At 38.6% G+C, this 19,521-nt stretch overlaps 1 protein-coding gene across 2 annotated transcripts in view; it reads right to left on the bottom strand.

Annotated features, from left to right (window-relative positions):
• The window catches only part of LOC125236155, a 26,768-nt gene extending 7,247 nt beyond the window's left edge, over positions 1-19,521 (bottom strand). Inside the window, exons 1-14 of one of the 2 annotated variants that reach the window (XM_048142855.1) lie at positions 19,267-19,521; positions 19,034-19,128; positions 18,139-18,295; positions 17,753-17,878; positions 15,436-15,590; positions 13,742-13,825; positions 12,801-12,923; positions 10,666-10,827; positions 9,761-10,180; positions 9,449-9,529; positions 8,841-8,899; positions 7,218-7,352; positions 4,887-4,975; positions 2,365-2,464 (exon numbers count right to left, since the gene is read on the bottom strand). In XM_048142855.1, coding sequence (XP_047998812.1) covers positions 2,365-2,464; positions 4,887-4,975; positions 7,218-7,352; positions 8,841-8,899; positions 9,449-9,529; positions 9,761-10,180; positions 10,666-10,827; positions 12,801-12,923; positions 13,742-13,825; positions 15,436-15,590; positions 17,753-17,878; positions 18,139-18,295; positions 19,034-19,128; positions 19,267-19,453 — 1,973 coding nt within the window. In that variant the 5' untranslated portion in view covers positions 19,454-19,521. The remainder of the gene's footprint in view (positions 1-2,364; positions 2,465-4,886; positions 4,976-7,217; positions 7,353-8,840; positions 8,900-9,448; positions 9,530-9,760; positions 10,181-10,665; positions 10,828-12,800; positions 12,924-13,741; positions 13,826-15,435; positions 15,591-17,752; positions 17,879-18,138; positions 18,296-19,033; positions 19,129-19,266) is intronic. The other variant, XM_048142856.1, reaches the window with a different exon arrangement.

Below are 19,521 nucleotides of genomic sequence, written 5' to 3'. Positions count from 1 at the left end.
GTCGAATTTGTAGGTGATAGTGTATCTAGGAAAGTTTAAATCGATGGTTATAACATTTCGGCGTCGGGCGAAATTAGGTATTTTACCCGCCGCGCGAGCCCAATATGCCGACCCTTTCTAGCACGTCTTATCACTCGCTCGCACTACAATAATGGACAAAACAATCTTGATCCTTCCTATGAAATTTTGATAACAACCACAATCTACTATCTCGATATAAACTTTTGATTTCTAATAAACATTATTTTGTACGAAAAGACTAGAATATAGCGCAAAATAATATTAATTACGTTAAAATTTATTTAAAAATTTAAAGTAATAATTATAAACTGTGATCATATTTAAGTAGATCCCATCCCAAATGTTTACTTTTGTTATATGATAAGTATTAGAGTAAAGTATATATTAATATGATGATAAAATAAGTCAAATACAATTCTAATTACTTCAAGGTGGTACTCAGGGTCTGATGATGGAGCCAGATGGTGGTCACCTGTTCCAATGAACCATGTAACTAAACCACTTCGTGTTTAGGCTCGTTGGGTTCATCTCAACAAGACCTTTGACAAGAGGTGGTACTTAGGGTCTGATGATGGAGCCAAGATGGTGGTCACCAGTACCAATGAACCATATGACTAAACGACTTCGTATTTGGGCTCATTGGGTTCGTCTCAACAAGACCTTTGACAAGAGGTGGTACTCAGGGTCTGATGATGGAGCCAGATGGTGGTCACCAGTACCAATGAACCATATGACTAAACCACTTCGTATTTGGGCTCATTGGGTTCGGCTCAACAAGACCTTTGTCCAAGTTCCATGGTTCATCGGTACTGGTGACCACCATCTGGCTCCATTATCAGACCCTGAGTACCACCTCTTGTCAAAGGTCTTATTGAGACGATCCCATTGAGCCTAAATACGAAGTGGTTTAGTCATATGGTTCATTGGTACTGGTGACCACCATCTGGCTCCATCATCAGACCCTGAGTACCACCTCTTGTCAAAGGTCTTGTTGAGACGAACCCAACGAGCCTAAACACGAAGTCGTTTACTTACATGGTTCACTGGTACTGGTGACCACCTTCTGGCTCCATCATCAGATCCCGAGTACTATCTTGATGTGTCTTATCATCTTGACCGTATTGTAATTTTCACATATTTATCATCATAACGTTGTAATACTTTAACATTCAAACATAACAAAATATTACAAAAGCAAATATTTACGGATCTAGGATCAAATTCGTTGGTCGCTGTTTACACACACACAATGCGAGGATAGCCCGTGTATAAACAAGGCGTCCGACCCACACAACGATAAATATTCTCGACGTTCGCGATGAAAACTCGGAGAGCGAAGCGACATACGTCTCACCTCCTCGAGCTCCGGCGCGGCACTGAAATCGCAGGCGTCCGTCGCCGGTAAAATAGCGACAGGAAGGCTAGTTTTCAAAAAATTGGCAAAAAATCATGATAAAATATTATAACGACAAATGGATAACAGCAATTTAAGCACATTGTGCAGATTATTTATATACTAAAATAACTTCGATAACATGTAGATTTTCGGAGAAATTATCACTTGTTTCGATGTATTTTCAAGACAAAATTGAGTTCGTTTTACTTTCAATTTCTCAATTTCAAAGGATTAAATGATAAATATTGTTTAATGGGCCTAAAGTACAAGATATTAGGAATTTAAATTTACCGCATTTATGAGAGTGAGCTTATCAAATTGTACATAATAAGAGCTCCGAAATCTGTGCTTCGCGCGGTTTTTCCTAAACGAGCATCAGAAAAAAAATCATTACTAATTGAAAAAGCTTTTTCTTCCATATGTTTTTTAATGAACCGACAGTTAATTAGATGTTCTAACTGAAACAAGTACTTTTACTGTCTTTTAGTATGAGTAAAGTGTACAATTTTGCCGATAAATATTGTACATTTTACAATATATCGCCTTTTTTTGTCATAGCGCTCTTAAAGCTACTAAACCTACCTATTATTTTGCACCTCCAACGAGTTACCCACAAACGATAAAAACTCTTCGATCGTAACTATAGACATAGACATAGAATGGCTTTATTTAATATCACAATATTCACAGTGTTATAATGTTAAAATTAAAATAATTAGGTCAAACATGGATATTAAAAAGGGCCGTGACTCAGCATAATGTTGCAGTAATTTCTACTGCAACGCTGGTTTTCAGTCGGACCCTAGGGTTCACTCGTTACGTACACAGTAAAAAGATTCTTCTATCGCAACTAGTTACGAACTGGCGGTTACATACGCGGCCGAAGGCGTTTTCGTTCGTAGCGACATATTTTTTTAGAAGGCCACATATTAAAAAACCCTATTTACCTAGTTGGTGTTGAGGTATTCTCCTGGCGAGGGTCGTCCGTGTCACGAGCAGGTTCGTTAGACACCTCTGTCCTGTGTACACGAATTACGGCGGTTTTCGCTGAAATCAATGGATTCGTGTAAGTATAATCTAGAGAGCGCGTGCTGTATGCATAATACATTTCACATTTTAATCCTTAATATAATCCATAAGAAACAAATAAACTACTTATTTTTAATAGGTTGGTTTCAAATTGCGTAAATTTTGGTATCCTAATTCTGACAGCCCGAATAAGCAAGCCGACAAAACCAAGTTTGAAAATTGGTTATCTAGAGGGAGAAATAATTATTCATAGAAAACCCGGATAAGAAATGAGATTTTTATTTTCCTCGTAGGAGAGCAGTTCTGTTTTTTCAGAGGAAAATGTAAATCCCATTTCATAACCGGCTCACATAGGAAAAGAATAACCTTCTTTAACTTTTTAAAGAACTTATTTTTAACCCCCGACGCAAAAACGAAGGAGTGTTATCAGTTTGACGTGTCTGTGTGTTTGTCTGTCTGTCTGTGTGTGTGTCTGTCTGTGAAATCGTAGCTCCCGAACGGATGCACCGATTTAGATTTAGTTTTTTTTTGTCTGAAAGCTGAGTCAGTCGGGAGTGTCTTAGCCATGTTTCATGAAAATCGGTCTACTATGTCGCGGACGGGGATTTTTTCAAACTTTTAATTTTGTGGTTATTCCTCGTATAATGACAAGCTTAGTTTTTCGAGGAATAGTACATTACATCAGAGGCCGGGAAAATGAGGATTTCCGACCAAGTGGGTATATACAGCCGAGCGAGCGTGCGAGCGAGGCCGGATAGGGATACGAGGCCGGGAATCCGTTTTCACGCCGAGGCATGTATAGTGCTTTTCTCAAACATACAATGAAATAAAAAAAAATGCTCTAAAGGACAATATTTTATAAAAAAAAGTTACTTTGCAGGCCTAGGCCTAAAAAATAATATGAAATCCCATTACAGTCCTCTCGAGTTGTTGCGCCCAATAATTTTTAAGAAAAAAAAACCGCCTTCCTTTGGGGTTCTGGTGATAAATACTTTCAAATGTTGGATTATGTTATCAATTCGTCTGTATATTTTTTAATGTTTGTTATTCGATATCTCCGTCATTTCTGAACCAATTTTGAAATTATGTATAGAGGACACAGTTCAGATAAGAAAGCACATCAAATATTTTATATTTTATGTTGTGTAGGTAAATTACATATTTAATAATATTGAGATTCATATTATCTTTTTCTTCTGTGACAATTTGATATGTTTTCTCTGAAGAAGAACGACGTATTATTAAGCAATAATATAATTTATTGAAATTAATTTCCATAGAGTACCTAGTCTGTTCATATTCTTTGATGAATACTTTTGCATGTTAAATTGTATCTTGTTATTTAATGCATGTTAATTATAAGATGTAATGTTTTGAAAAGAAGTTGCCCGCCGAGTTTCTTGCCGGTCCCATAGTGGATACCCCCCTCCCAACTGAGGGGGGACTGAAATCTTCTCGAGGCTGAGGCGTAGGGTTAGAGCCGGCGTAGCTTTATTTGACGTTCATATGCGCATTGTAATATGCCTACTTGAAAAATAAATATTTCATTTTCATTTTTTTCATTTTTTCATCTGGATGATTCTGAAGTACTTACAGATGAGAATGATTATCAGAACGGAACTCTAACCAGGGGCGGCTCACTCTTCATCAGCAGTTACACTGCACCAAATGTCACTGTTCTGGACGTAAGTGCATGCTGTTCTTATAAAAATACCAAAGTCACTATAAGTGTGCCGTTCAGATTTGAGGAGTTCCATTCTGCCCATCATCAGCAATTCCACTGCACCAAATATCACTGTTCTGGACGTAAGTGCATGCTGTTCTTATAAAAATACCAAAGTCACTATAAGTGTGCCGTTCAAATTTGAGGAGTTCCATTCTGACCATCATCAGGAGTTTCACTGCACCAAATGTCACTGTTCCGTACGTAAATGCATGCTGTTCCTTTAAAAACACAAAAATCACCATATGTATGCCTTTCAGATTTGAGGAGTTCCCTCGATTTCTCCAGGACCCCATCATCAGAACTGGGTTCTGAGAAAAATGAGACTAATCTGTATGCATATACATTCAATAAAAAAAAAATTTTTCAAAATCGGTCTAGTAACGACGGAGATATCGAGGAACAAACATTAAAAAAAAATAAAAATAAAAAAATAAAAAAAAACATACAGACGACTTGATAACCCCTTCCTTTGAGATTTGGAAGGCGGTTAAAAAGCGATACTTCCCAGCCCATTTTAAGGAACGTAAAGACAATATTTCATTGCATGTTTGAGAAAAGTTATTGACAGGCTTAGTTTTTCGAGGAAAAAGGGAAAATATCATCACCACTTTTTTTATCTTTGTAGCGACTATTTTCGTTTCTATAGGCGACAGCTCATTTACTCATTCTTGTCAGGAGCAGTGGCGGGGGGGGGGTTACAGACGGCTCACTCACCGGAGGAGTCTGAGGTGGCGGGCGGCACGAGCGCAGCGCTCAGCGGCGACACGCGGCGCCGCAGCATGCGCCAGCGGTTCAGCAGGTGTCTGCAATTGGGACGTACGGCTCAGCCACGACATTGATCTAAGCGCGACAGCGGTGAGCGGCGGCCATACATTGGAGCAAGACACAGCGATGGGACTTTTCATTCGCACGTATGGCTGCCGCTCACCGCTGTCGCGCTTAGACCAATGTCGTGGCTGGGCCTGTGATAGGCTAGTAGACATTCCTACACGTTGATCACGTAGACAACGTAGTAGTGATTGAATACAGATAAACCGCCTCTCCATACGATAAGGGATTGCCTCTCAGCACGTAGGTTAGCTATATATAAACCACAATCACAATGTATCTGGACTGGGGAGTGTTAGGAGATAGGTTGAATATATTATACCTATGGACCACAACTGACTACAGTGTTTACTTCAACCAACTCCCAGGCACTCTGCCTGTTTCAGGCCGTTAGACTGTATTTTGACGACCGGTCTGGCCTAGCGCGTAGTGACCCTGCCTGCTATGCCGCGGTCCCGGGTTCGAATCCCGGTAAGCGCATTTATTAGTGTGATGAGCACAGATATTTGTTCCTGAGTCATGGATGTTTTCTATGTATATAAGTATTTGTATATTATAGAGGTATATATCGTTGTCTGAGTACCCACAACACAAGCCTTCTGTGTGTAAGAATGTCACATAACATTTACATACATACAATCACGCCTGTATCCCATAAAGGGGTAGGCAGAACACATGAAACTACTAAGCTTCAGTGCCACTCTTGGCAAATAAGGGGTTGAAAGAAAACGAAACTGTTACATTGCAGTGACAGGTTGCCAGCCTCTCGCCTACGCCACAATTTAACAGATATCCCCAGTCGCCTTCTACGACACCCACGGGAAGAAAGGGGGTGGTGAAATTCTTAACCCGTCACCACAAGGGGTATATTAAATAGAATCTTAAATTGTGAACAAAGACGATCGAGTATATAGATAATAGGGAATATGCACGTAATAGTACATTACATCAGAGGCCGGGAAAATGAGGATTTCCGGGCAAGTGGGTATATACGGCCGAGCGAGCGTGCGAGCGAGGCCGGATAGGGATACGAGGCCGGGAATCCATTTTCACGCCGAGGCATGTATAGTGCTTTTCTCAAACATACAATGAAATAAATAAAAAATGTTCTAAAGGACAATATTTTATAAAAAAAGTTACTTTGCAGGCCTAGGCCTAAAAAATAATATGAAATCCCTTTACAGTCCTCTCGAGTTGTTGCGCCCAAAAAGCGATACTTCCCAGCCCATTTTAAGGAACGTAAAGACAATATTTCATTGCATGTTTGAGAAAAAATATTTTTATTTCTTATCTTTATTGCTAAAAACATACATTTAGAAAATACTTTTGAAATGTATCGTAATTTAATGCTTAAATTAAAATTTCCAAAAGAGTTTTTTTTATTCCCGCACAAATTCTCAAAACGCAACGTGACGTGACGTGACGTCATGATATCCTTGACGTCTGTAAGTGAGAACGAGAAAGAGTTATTCTTTTCTCGCTACCTAATACCACTCGTGTGTACGGGCAGACGTGTGACGTCAGATTACTGTCGATCCAGCGCGCCAAAATGGCCGCGTTTAAATTGCCCGTAAATGATAGTGGTTTTAATAATTTTTTTCTAATTTCTTAGTTTATATTTTGTATGTGTTATAATAAAAAAAACATGTACATTATACCCTATGACTGTACCCGAGGTACATTTTTTTTAGACTTTATCTGTGTAATGCATACGGAGTTATATATTTTTCAGACTTTATCTGTCTATACATACGGATAGTTATATGGGTGAATCAACTTTTTCTTGCCTGTTATTGCCATGGTTAAGGTACCTTGAGTTTATGTAAAATTTATTTGGTTTTATGTAAAATTATGCTACTAAAACTATGCAAACATGCATTTTTCTGATGTATTTAAAGCATTTATATAACTATGGGTCGCAAGCTAATGTTTAGTTGTGGGCCTTAATCCTATCATAGAATAGAATAAAAGAAGAACAGCAATAAAGCACATATTTTTCCAAATGTTACCTTTAATATATGAACTTAAGTGTTATGGCGCGCGTCTTTGCAAATGACACGATCTACTGATATAATAGATAAACTCTGTCAACCAAGTCTATCAGTAAATAAGAACAAAGAAAACTATATGCATCCTTTTCTTTAGGGTGCTAGAGAAAAGGATACCTATAGTTTTCTTAGTTCTCATTTACTGACAGACTTGTTTGACAGAATATACCTCCGACTATCGCTCCTCCGACCGACGACGCCGACGAATGGTATGGAGTCTCCGGGCACCAATATTCTCGCACTAGGGAGTAAAGTGCGCTCTTCGCCCGCTCCTTTCCGCCAACCACATTCCGTCTCTCGTATGCTGCATGAAAATAAAACATCTAAATTAGTACACTGTGCAACACGTAGCGTAAGTTAAAAATTGCAAACGAGATTATAGTTTGAGTTTGCAATACGCCTATCATACGCCCCGAGTTACACAGAATATTATTACACTAGCAATGAAATGGCATAATGGGTAAATGTTTTTTTTTTTCTATTACTCCCGCTACGCCTGTGTGCAACCGCACTGAGTGATTGTAATGAAAAAGCTTTAACAGCTTTGACTGTAAGGGGAAGTAAAGATAAAATATAAGCTTTTACCCGCTTCGGTCGCGTTAGAAAGAGACAAAAAAGTAGCCTATATCACTCTCCATCCCTACAACTATCTCCACTTAAAAAATCACGTCAATTCGTCGCTCCGTTTTGCCGTGAAAGACGGACAAACAAACAGACACACAAACTTTCCCATTATTAGTGTGGATGTGGATTAACATTCTCAAATGGTTACTGCTAGCTTGCTCAGAAAACTTTTTAACAAAAAATAAAACCGCCTTCAAAAATAAGCGCGTTACAAAACACGGAGAAACTAAAAAGCAAAAAATAATAAACCTTTGAATTCAGATTTCTTATCGTATTGCAATAATCTAAACATCCAAATTATAAACAAATCAATTATTTTTGCAGTCGGTACCAGACCTGTTCGTCGCCTTGCTATTGCCTGTTTGCCCCACCCAACCATACGCAGGCTGGCACCGACTCCAAAAATAATTGATTTGTTTATAATTTGGATGTTTAGATTATTGCAATACGATAAGAAATCTGAATTCAAAGGTTTATTATTTTTTGCTTTTTAGTTTCTCCGTGTTTTGTAACGCGCTTATTTTTGAAGGCGGTTTTATTTTTTGTTAAAAAGTTTATTTATTTGTTGATTTTTAGTGGTTCCTATTGATATTATACGTATCAGTCCGAATACATGTACACTAGTGAAAGAATTATCCATTAACTCCTAACCATTGAGGAGTTGACCTTCCATCATCAGCTCAGCCACATAAAATTATTACCATCAGGCATAAATACTGGTTTACCTTTGAAAAATACACTAAAATCATTACATGTGCCTATAACATTTGAAGAGTTCCCTCAATTTCTCCAGGATCCCATCATCAGACCTTGACTTGGTGCCAATGGGACCATCTCGGGGTTATACCCGTTCGATCAAAAAAAAAATTTTGAAAATCGGTCCACAATTCTCGGAGATATCGAGGAACATACATACAAAAAAAAAAAAAACATTCAGTCGAATTGAGAACCTCCTCCTTTTTTGAAGTCGGTTAAAAATTGAACCAGTATCATTTGTAATCCTACTAGCAAGTACCAATATTTTACTTGCTCCGTCAAACACTGCATACATTTTCACAATAAGAAGGGTTTCAAAGGCACAGCAAAAAAAAAGATGGCGGTTTAAATGTATGGGATATCGGTCCTACATCCGATATGGGATCGGATGTGAAAACGCATTGAGACCTACCTCTGCTCGAGTAGAGAAACGGGTGCACGCTGGGGTGATGCCAGCCTAATTGTTGTCGGCTAGAAATATAACACAAAAGTTAAGTCTTCAAATAATGTTTTTACGGCAAATAAGTGGATGAGCGGCCTGGTGGAAAGCGGTTAAAGTAATCACGGTCTATATACCGGTCAATATATAAATCTAATAAAAAAAAAAAAGATATTTATTTACCAAAACAGCGCGAAATGGAAATGTATAAAAACTAAAGTAAACTAAACTACATCTGTAAAATTACAGATGTGTGAGCAGTAAAATGGATGACACTCAGCGAGACCGCTGATTTTCATGAGCTCTAAAGCGCCGCAAATATGTTGATCTTTCAAGCATCCTAGGACTGGTTCATTCCTTGGGCAGAAAATTGGCATTGCCATCCAGCGGGGAAATGTGGCCAGCATTATGGGCACCCTTCCGCAGGGATCGATTTGGGAGATGTAGTTTAGACTGTTTTTTTAGGTGATTTTTTTTTAGATAATAAGACTTGATTTGTGTTTTAGTATTTTTTGTGTCTAATTTTGTTGAAATAAATTATACACAATAAAGTTAAAAGTCTAATTTACAAGGTGCCCGACCTGCCTCTCACTTCGGCGAAGATGTACGTCCTCCGAACTGGAAGAGCTGTGGCTGCCTGGAGACTCTCCTTCCGACTTGCCCTATATACAAGAGAATGAATATAGAGGCTTTTTGTCTACTTTAAATCAAGTTTTTGCTGCCATCTCTCGACACAGGTTTCAAACTTTTAGGACATCACAGACAAATTCTAGCAAACATTGTCTTAACAACTTAATAAATCCTGACCAGAACAGAAATATATGACTGCGCGCCATCGCCATGTTGCGGAATTTCAATTGAACAATTTTTTTCATACACATTTTCTTACTTACCTGATTAAAATTAACATTCTTCTGTTTCTTCAAATCATTCACAACCTGATTAGGCCTTCCCTCTCTAACCATCCCTCTGTCCCTCTCTACCTCATTGTTCATCCCTTTAAACCCATCCTCAGTCGCCGTACCCCTTTCTATGACACTTTTAGGCTGATTCGTAGCATTTTCCATATAAACCTTTAACACTTCCAATTCATCTTTCCATAGATGGTAATGTTTTTTTAAATAATTCCTAACTTCGCTGTTAACTTTAGTTTCGCAGTTTCTCTCTCTATTGATGCTTTCTCGCTCTATCTTGTAGGAGTCTAAGTGTCGTTCTAGGATGAGGAGTTCGTCCGCTATTTGCTGTCTCATTTCCTCTGCGCGCTTCTTTAGAGATTCTTCGGCTTCAGTTCGCTGAAGTTTCAGGTTCTGTTCCTGTAGAAAAAGGATACATTACGATACAAGTGCGGAAAAGGGGTGTTTTAAATCGACACGAGTTACGAATTTCCTATTCGCACGTGTACCTATAGGCTACTTGACCCTTAGTCAAATCAGGTTCTTTTTAAGAACTGTCAAAACAAATTTTAACGACTTGCTATTATGGAATTAATATGAAATCGAGTTGAGTGACGTCACGGTCAATTCAGTTACTTTATATATTTCTAGGTGACTTATTAAATAGAAATTAGATTTAAAAATAGCTTCGGTCGATGTTTTTCTTATTTCTTATCTGATGCTTTATTTCGTGCATGGTATAAAATATTTTACTTTAACTACAGTCAAATTCCCTATTGTACGGTACGACGTTTTTTAATGAATCATAAGCATCCGCTTACTTGTGTTGCGTTCACGTGTATACTATTTTTCTGCCTGAAATTTGAAGCTTTCCAGCCAAAGGACGTAAAAAGGTTGTTTAGTACCTGTTGAGCAATTTCCGCGGTCTGTTTCTTGACAGCCTGCATGGCTCTAGTCATTTGCGCGTGCTGCGTCCGCAAGGCTTGCGCGAGGCCCCACAGGAATCGCTTCTTGTCGTCTATGCTCGCCTTTAGGGCTTCTTCGCGAGCTTTGTACGATTCTTCCAACTGTAGAAAAAAATTGTTCAAAATATTACTGATCTAGCTAATAACTCACAGGATAATGAAATAAGCAAGGCATTTGCAAGGCATAGACAATTACAACTCCGTAAAAGACAAAAAATATCGAGTCAAATGGACCATCATCATTCATCATTTCAGCCATTAATCGCCCACTGCTGAGCATAGGCCTCCCTTCGTGTAATGGACCATATAAAACAATAAGTTTTTTTGCATAAATTTAATTTTTTGCACAAGCTTTTATCGCCGATTACACCTTTCTTTCAACAGTCATCTACTGCTCTCCGAGACGTTTCTAAAAACCCCCTTACTCGATGCGGATACGACGTTTCATGACAGAGTTCCTATGACCACCTTTCTGCTCCATCATCAGATCAGCTCCATGATACCATAACATAGCATTGTCACGTGATTTACATATGTGTGCAAAATTTCAGCTCAATCGGAGACCGGGAAGTGGATCAAATTTAGCTTCTACGCTTTGACGTTTGACGCACACTAACATACTAACAAGGCAAGTTGAATAAAAGCTTGTAAAAATGCAACCGCGAGCGTAGCGAGCTAACAGATTTTTGGGGACCTGTAGCATACAGAGAAAGGACGAATTAGGACAGTTAACTGTCAGCGTCGCATAGGGTTTTGATGACTTTGTCGAGTCCTAAGGGAGGAGGGAGGAGGGGGGAGGGGGAAGGGGGAAGGGGTGGTTTGGATATGACATCCAGAGGTGTGGTTTATTAGTTAAATTAATTTATTGTAGTTGAAGTTAGACTGGCTATGGCATTAGCTTACGGGAATGTACACTAAAACTAAGGATTTTTTTTTTCAAAATACATACATACAACATACAATCACGCCTGTATCCCATAAAGGGGTAGGCAGAACACATGAAACTACTAAAGCTTCAGTGCCACTCTTGGCAAATAAGGGGTTGAAAGAAAACGAAACTGTGACATTGCAGTGACAGGTTGCCAGCCTCTCGCCTACGCCACAATTTAACCCAAATCCCATAGTCGCCTTCTACGACACCCACGGGAAGAAAGGGGGTGGTGAAATTCTTAACCCGTCACCACACAGGGAACAGGTTTTTTTCAAAATAATAATTGGTTTACATTGAACTGACTAGGATACTAGGTACCTAATATGGGTCTCTGTTGGATCCCATAAACTCAAGTCATAATCAGAGATCGGACTGTTGGGCGTCATTGTATGACGTTTTCATGTTGTTATAACGACGCCCAGGGGCCCATTTCTCAAAACTGAAACTTATAAGTTACAAGCAGAAGTCTCTTTCGAACTTGTCATATTAGACATTGACAACCATTTGTAACTTGTAGCTCCGAGTAATGAGCCCCAGTTTTCCGATCTCTGGTATAATTTGCTTTTTCTCAGAAACGCGCAACTTTTCAGAATTGAAATAACACAAATAGATGATATGGTCATGAAACCCTGAAACCGTTTCAGAATTATAATTAATGATAATGATTACATAATGAGTAATGACTTTCAATCGCTCTTTCAAGGGCGTCGTGTTTCGGCGGTTCCGGGGCAACCTGCCGAACCCTACGCCGTGTCAGACGACGCAACGGAGCCACGCTGTTACGTCGTCGCCTAAATAGAAAATTGTTTTTTTTTCGTCTGTTTTCAATCTGTTTTTTTACTATTTATGTGCTACACGTATTGTTTTTATTTTTTAGTTTCACAGTGCCTTGGTTTTACTTTTACTGTTATGCTGTGTAACATATTTGAATAATAAATAAATAATTATGTCAAACAAAGGGATCCGACTATTCCGACCTAATATAGTTATGACGGCGTGTATCTATCAGCAGCGTCTGGTCCATACAAGCCGATTCCCACCGGCTTGCCTGAAATTCATTACTAAACTACCTAATGATGAAGGTAGGTTTCTTTTTGCTTTAGTATTTCCTGGCAAAATTTTTCAGCAGCCGCCACCTATATACCTCTTTTTGCATCCGTTGGAAGTGCTCCGCGTGGCTGGCGAGAGAGTTTTTGATTTTCCCTTCGTGCTCCGCTTTAAACATGTCTATTTCTGACTCGTACACGGTCTTCAATTGGTCGAACATCTGCAAATGCAAAAAAAACATGCATTTTTTTAAATTAAGCACACACACTAAGCTTACAGCAAACCGTCCGTTGCCGAATCGAGCGCTCGCAATTTTTTTTGTAGGTACAGTCGACCAAAAATGTGGTTTACCACCCTACGGTTGAGGTTCGTTTGAACGTCATGAGACAACAAGGTCGATTTCCGCTTGCAATAATATCGTCAGTGACAATTGCTCTGTCTATATATGATATTTGTCAGGCCATGTGTCAAGTCAACCTTAGCGATCGTAAGAGCTCACAGAAACTTTTGTCAAAAGTGGTAGACCACTTTCTTGGCCCACTGTACCTATTTTAATTTCCATTGGTACCCTTTTCATTTCATTAATTGTCAAAAGGGCATCTACGTGTTAGCTTCAGCTCCGCGCAAGCCTCCAAAAATTCTGGAATACTCAATGGTGTCCGTGATGGAAAATACATATTTATTGTATGGTTTGTATTAAACAATGATTCAACAAGGCGAAATGTTCTGTATGAAATGTCTACTAAAAATGCTATGCAATGAAAGAAAAACAATTTGTGTCAAAACTACAGTGTACTCTAATAAAAAAAAACTGTATGTGCTACTGCTAACACAACTTGAAAGAAATACACATTGAATAATTATAAGCGTCATATGTGACGTTCTCAACCAAAAGGTACCACCATCGTTACTTTAAAGAAAATTTGGTCTTTATTGTAAGCGACAATGTACCTTATACTTAAGTACGTCACATATTCAATAAAACATTGAGGAATACTTTGTTCAATCTAGCTATTATTAAAATGAATGTTATTAGACCTCGTCAACGAGTTTTTGCTCCAAATCACCGATATTCTTCATGATATTCTCCACATTCAGTGCTTTTGCATTTGCGTGTGCCTTCTGCAACCAGAAATACGTTTAACTGCTTGACATCTACCCGAAATGTTAATCTGGCGTTCGTCGATGTACCTACAATTGTCATATTGGGACCTAAGTCCGCCTTTTTTATGGTATAGGCAATAAACGAGCAGCCTGATAGGAAACAGTCGTCGCCGCCTATGCGTGGCTCGTGGCTCCACTATGTAGCAACATAGTGGAGCCACAAGCGGGGCCCGTTTGCTTTACAAGCGTTTCACTAAAAGCCAATCACAAAAATGTTGCAATAACGAAAATATGTATAATTTGTTACTTTTAGAAGCTCGCAAAAATATGTGACATTCTTATTTGTAATGTAATATATTATTTCAGGTGACTTGTATATCTGAATACTTTTATGCTGATCGTGATCACAATTAGCTTGCTTCCATATAGAGCGACGCACGTCGCGAGGTACTTAATGCTCGCTCGGCGAATATTCAATGTAATGGGCCTCGGCCGAGGCAGAGCATGTGTTTGCTCGACCGAGGCACGTTTACACTGAATATTTGCCGCGCGAGCTCATTGCCTCGCGACGTTCCCCGCTCTGTGTGGACCCGGCTATCTACGCCAGACTGTGAAACGGTGTGTGTATGTGAGGAGAGTCTTTTCAAAAGGGCTTATTTCCATTTTTTCTTTTTTTTAAACTATGAATGCAGTTTTTTTTAGTATAGAAAATTACGTGTTGTTTTGAGATTAAAGCTCAAAAAGTCTCGCCTTGATCTTTAAAAAAAAGAGTAACATCAAAGTTTAGAACACATTTTGAAAAATGTGTAATGATTATTTATGTGGATAAACCAATGTATGTAGTACAGTCAAGTGCAAAAATACGTAACATCGATTTTATCCGCTCAAAAACATGTACCGAGACCTTATTCCGCCGACATAAAGTGCTATGGGACATATTTTTGATAAGTTGTACGCACCCATATTTTTACACTTGACTGTACAACAACATTGATATCAACTAACTTAATACAAAATCCAAAAATAGAATAAAACTATTTTAAAATAATAACATTTACGCTACAAGGCCACAACAAAAGGGCTTAATTCCCAAAAGTTCGCATCAAAAGTGCTTAATTCTCAAAAACATATGGTAATTAAATATTTATTTAGGTACACATGTTACGTTTGATGTAATCATATCATTAACGTCAACTTACAATATTACAATATTGAAAATTAAATATTAATCAATACCGTGGAATTATGTTCTTCTCGATTTCCCAAAAAAAGTTCAAAGTGGAAATAAGCCCTTTTGAAAAGACACTCCTCATTGTGCACTCTTATCGGCAAACGTCGCCATTTTGTCAACCTGTGCGAGCGGGCAGCGCGATCATGCTGCCTCCGGAGCGGCTCGGCGGCGCAGCTAAGGTTGCTCGTTGGCCGCGCCCCTGGCAGCGCTGCTCAGTCGCTTGCGTCGGAAACTATCAGATATAAAATAATATCCCTACAAAGCAGTGCGGCGCGACCCGGTCGCGGCCGCTGCGCTGGGCCGCGGCTGCCGAGTCGCGACTGCTGGGATCCGAACGTTACCTTAATACAGGCTGTAAAATTACAAGTGTTATTGGTTACCATTAAAAATGACATACCTCTATATACCGCGCCTTTTTCCTCTTATACCTCTCCTTCAGTCGCCTGTACTTCCCGCGACAAGCTTTACAGAACGCGTCGTGTTTACAACGCGAGCCGGTCGAGCGCTTGTCCAAGGAACTCTTCGAGCTGGAGGAGACACTGTCTTGTGATACTGGAAAGGAGCAAATATGCGAGTGTGTTTAGTAAAACGTCCCACTTTGTCGGTTACCATTAAGGCGAAATTTACTTGTATCTTTATATGAATGAAAATGAAAAAAAAATTAAAATGAAAAATATTTTATTTCCTTGAAAAAGGTTTACAATATTGCCATCAGTGGTTGGGACTTCCCTTTTTTTTTTTTTTTTTTTTTTTATACTACGTCGGTGGCAAACAAGTATACGGTCCGCCTGATGTAAAGCGGTCACCGTAACCTATGGATGCCTGCAACTCAAACAGTGTCACATGCGCGTTGCCACCCCATTAGAAACTTGTACACTCCCTTTTGCTGTGTTAAGTACACAGCAAAAAGGAGTGTACAAGTTCCAAGGAGGGTTCGGGTTGCCGACGACTCAAAGGACAATAGACGGAACAAGTTAGTTCCGTAAGTCCTCCCGTCATCAGCACACCGCACCCTCGTTGAGCTCTGGCAGCCTTACTCACCGGCAGGAACACAACACTATGAGTAGGGTCTAGTGCTATTTGGCTGCGGTCTTCTGTAAGGCGGAGGTACTTCCCCAGTTGGCCTTTAGGTAAATAGACCTGTATTGGGATGCCCCGCTCCTCCATAACTAACAGTCTTAATAATCTATTTTTTTCAGAGAAATTTTACATAGGTATATATGAATTGAAAGATGTATTATATGAATAAACTGACAAAGCGGCTTTATAGCAATCGACAAAGTGGGACGTTTTCTCGTGCACACTCATGGACAAATTGCCAAAATACTTATTATCACAGGCCTTTGTGTCTATTGCAGACGATTTCCACATTGCTGTTTAGATTAGATTCGCGAGTGCCAAGACCTACTCTAAAATATCAAACTAAATGAAAAGATGAAGACTATATACATTTTTAAACATTTATGATTCAAAATATTCGTTTAAAGGTTGATTCGGACGTCTGTGACAACTTTGCACTCTTGTGGATAAAATTCAACTTTCTCATCCGTGTTTGAAGAATCAGTTTAAAGTTTTAAAAATACAAAATAGATCTACTTTTTTTGCATTTGAAATAAAATACAAAATAATTTTTGATAAATTTCCATTATTATCCATGATATATTAACAAAAACAAAATTCCTATTTTCTATCTGTGTTTCAAATAATTAACACCTCCGCTGACCTAAGTTCACGAGTGCCCACCAAAAGGCCTAGCACATGATTGCCGCGAGAGTATGTCGCCGCGAGATAGATCACACGTCTTCTTCTAACTGTATTAATGACATAAGGACCAGTAGCAATCATGTGCTAACTCTACAGTCGGGTTCCAGCCGGCGTATCATGCTGCCAATTTTATCACTTATCCACGTGGATAAGACATCTGTCACTCTCACACTGACATACATGCTAAAGCGTGACGGATGTTTTATCCACGTGGATAAGTGATAAAATTGGCAGCATGATACGCCGCCTGCACGGGTAGCATGGTCGCGCGATAGACGATAAAATATCAGGCCGTCCCTATCGCACTATTAATAAGTGCGATAGGGACGGCCAGATGTTTTATCATTTATCGCGCGACCATAATTGCCTGCCTGGTTGCGAAAGGGTTAAGTACAAAAACTAAGTATGGTAGAAACAGAAATTCTCCAATCACTAAAGTGAAGAGAGAGATTTCAGCCAATAAAGCCGCAATCCTATAGTGAAACTGCCCCTGGCTGAAATGTATACCTTTCTTAGAAGCGTTTATTGGTTGATGATTTTTTATTATTAAGAGCTGTGGCATCTAGGGCCTTCACCAGCCTACAATATTGTATTGTGCATTAAATACCTAAAAATTGAGGTTGTAAATGAAAAAAAAAATTTTTTTAGGCATTTGTAAATAAGTTAAAACATTGATTTTTTTTTTGAAAATGTATTGCTATTAAAGCCATGTATAATCCAAATTTCAAAGAAATCTAACCATTAGTTTAGCTTCAAAAAATTAAAAAAGATTTTTCATTTTTTTTATTTTTATCCAAACCAAGGGGATTCCAGGCTTGAAATATTGTAAAATGATATCTTATAATAAGACCAATAAACGCTTCTAAGAAAGGTATACATTTCAGCCAGGGGCAGTTTCACTATAGGATTGCGGCTAGACCCTTTTGATTATTACTTGAATGTTTTCTCACCATTATCATTTGGTTCCATATCACACAGCTGTGCACACTTTAAGATGCAGAGTAACAGCGGAGACTTTTCCTCTGCTTTATACATATCTACAATGGCTTTAGCATGTTCAGAATCACATTTTACACCTGAAATATTAAACAAATGTAAGGTTACCAAAATTAGGACACAAATACTCTAAAATGAATGAAAATTATCTCAAAAATAGTAATTTAGGTATAGGTATTTAGAATGGCTCGAGAAAAGAGCCCAAAATGACAATATTTTGAAGACATAAGTATGTAACAGTTTTTTTTAAAAACGCTCATAAGCTCATTTACAATATTCAATTAGGATAAAAATGTCTTTTACATAACCTCTCCCTAAAGATATGCATTATTAAACTTACCTAAATAGTTCAATATGGACCAAACATCAGTATCACCAAATCTAAGCTTAGAGGCTTCACCGTCTGCCCCTAGTCCCATGAGGGACTTGGCCAGACCAAACACCATGTTGGCTAGAGGTATCTCTGACACAAACACTGAGAGGCTGTAGTTGAACTCCTGAAATAAATGTACTAAATTTAGTTCCCAAAAACTGGTGATGTTTTTATCTAAGAAATATTCTGAAGTGCCCGTGTGGTGACGGGTTAAGAATTTCACCACCCCCTTTCTTCCCGTGGGTGTCGTAGAAGGCAACTGTGGGATATGGGTTAAATTGTGGCGTAGGCGAGAGACTGGCAACCTGTCACTGCAATGTCACAGTTTAGTTTTCTGTCAACCCCTTATTTGCCAAGAGTGGCACTGATACTTCAGTAGTTTCATGTGGCAGAGGCCTACCCCTTCATGGGATACAGGCGTGATTGTATGTATGTATTCTGAAGTTCTTGTCTAATCCTACTTGAATAAACAATTTTTATTTTATTCTACTTTTATACTTACATTTTTAAGAGACAAGAGCAAGTAACTGTATATGCTTAGGCTTAAAAATGTTTCATAACCTTTGGAGTGTCCGCCAGCCGACTCCCGGCCAATTATGTCAATATTAATTAGAATAAAATCTAAATTCCAATGACTCAAAAATGAGTCTAACACCCGAGGAGATATAGAAAAGCAAGAGAGGGGCCTTATAGCAAAACAATCACCGCATATAAGGATGGTAATCAGGAAACCACCAGCTGTAAGTCACCAGCAACATGCTGAGATGAGGCTGTAATGTGTAATTAGTCTTGTCTGTGTTCACAAATAAATGACATAATATTATATTCTAATGTAAATTACAAGTTTCAACTACTAACTCACCAAACACAGCAAATACTCCGCAACAAGCATATTCAAAGCCTGGAATGTACAGTCCAGACGCTGCTTAAAATGTTTTTGACATGATGGAGGTTCTCCTGAAATCATGTCAAGTGAAAATTATGATCATTGTTTTGTGTGCTACTTGCAAATGAGTAAAATGGTTCACAAATGTAACATCATTGCTTTAACATTTAAGAAATGATCCGTATCAATGTATAATTAGTTTCACGTACCAGTTTGCGCACTTTTTAACACATCAACAATGTGCCCGCGTAAATAAGCCCTCAAATCGTTGAGAATACCATTTTTATCGAACAAATCATAAATGAATTTCTGAAAGTTTTCAACCGATTCTGCTTTATTTACATCCTGATTTTGAACCGTGGGGTTCGGGTGACTTTCTTTTAAGTAAGGTTCCATTCTTATCTTTGTTATTTTTGCTTCATTTTCTAATTTGGGGTCCAAAATACTAAGGATTTCACTGCAAT

The sequence above is a fragment of the Leguminivora glycinivorella genome, chromosome 18, assembly GCF_023078275.1.
Source record: "Leguminivora glycinivorella isolate SPB_JAAS2020 chromosome 18, LegGlyc_1.1, whole genome shotgun sequence".
In the NCBI taxonomy this organism is placed as follows: Eukaryota; Metazoa; Arthropoda; class Insecta; order Lepidoptera; family Tortricidae; genus Leguminivora; species Leguminivora glycinivorella.
Note: the sequence above shows the minus strand (reverse complement) of the source record. Positions and strands in the feature narration are given on the sequence as shown.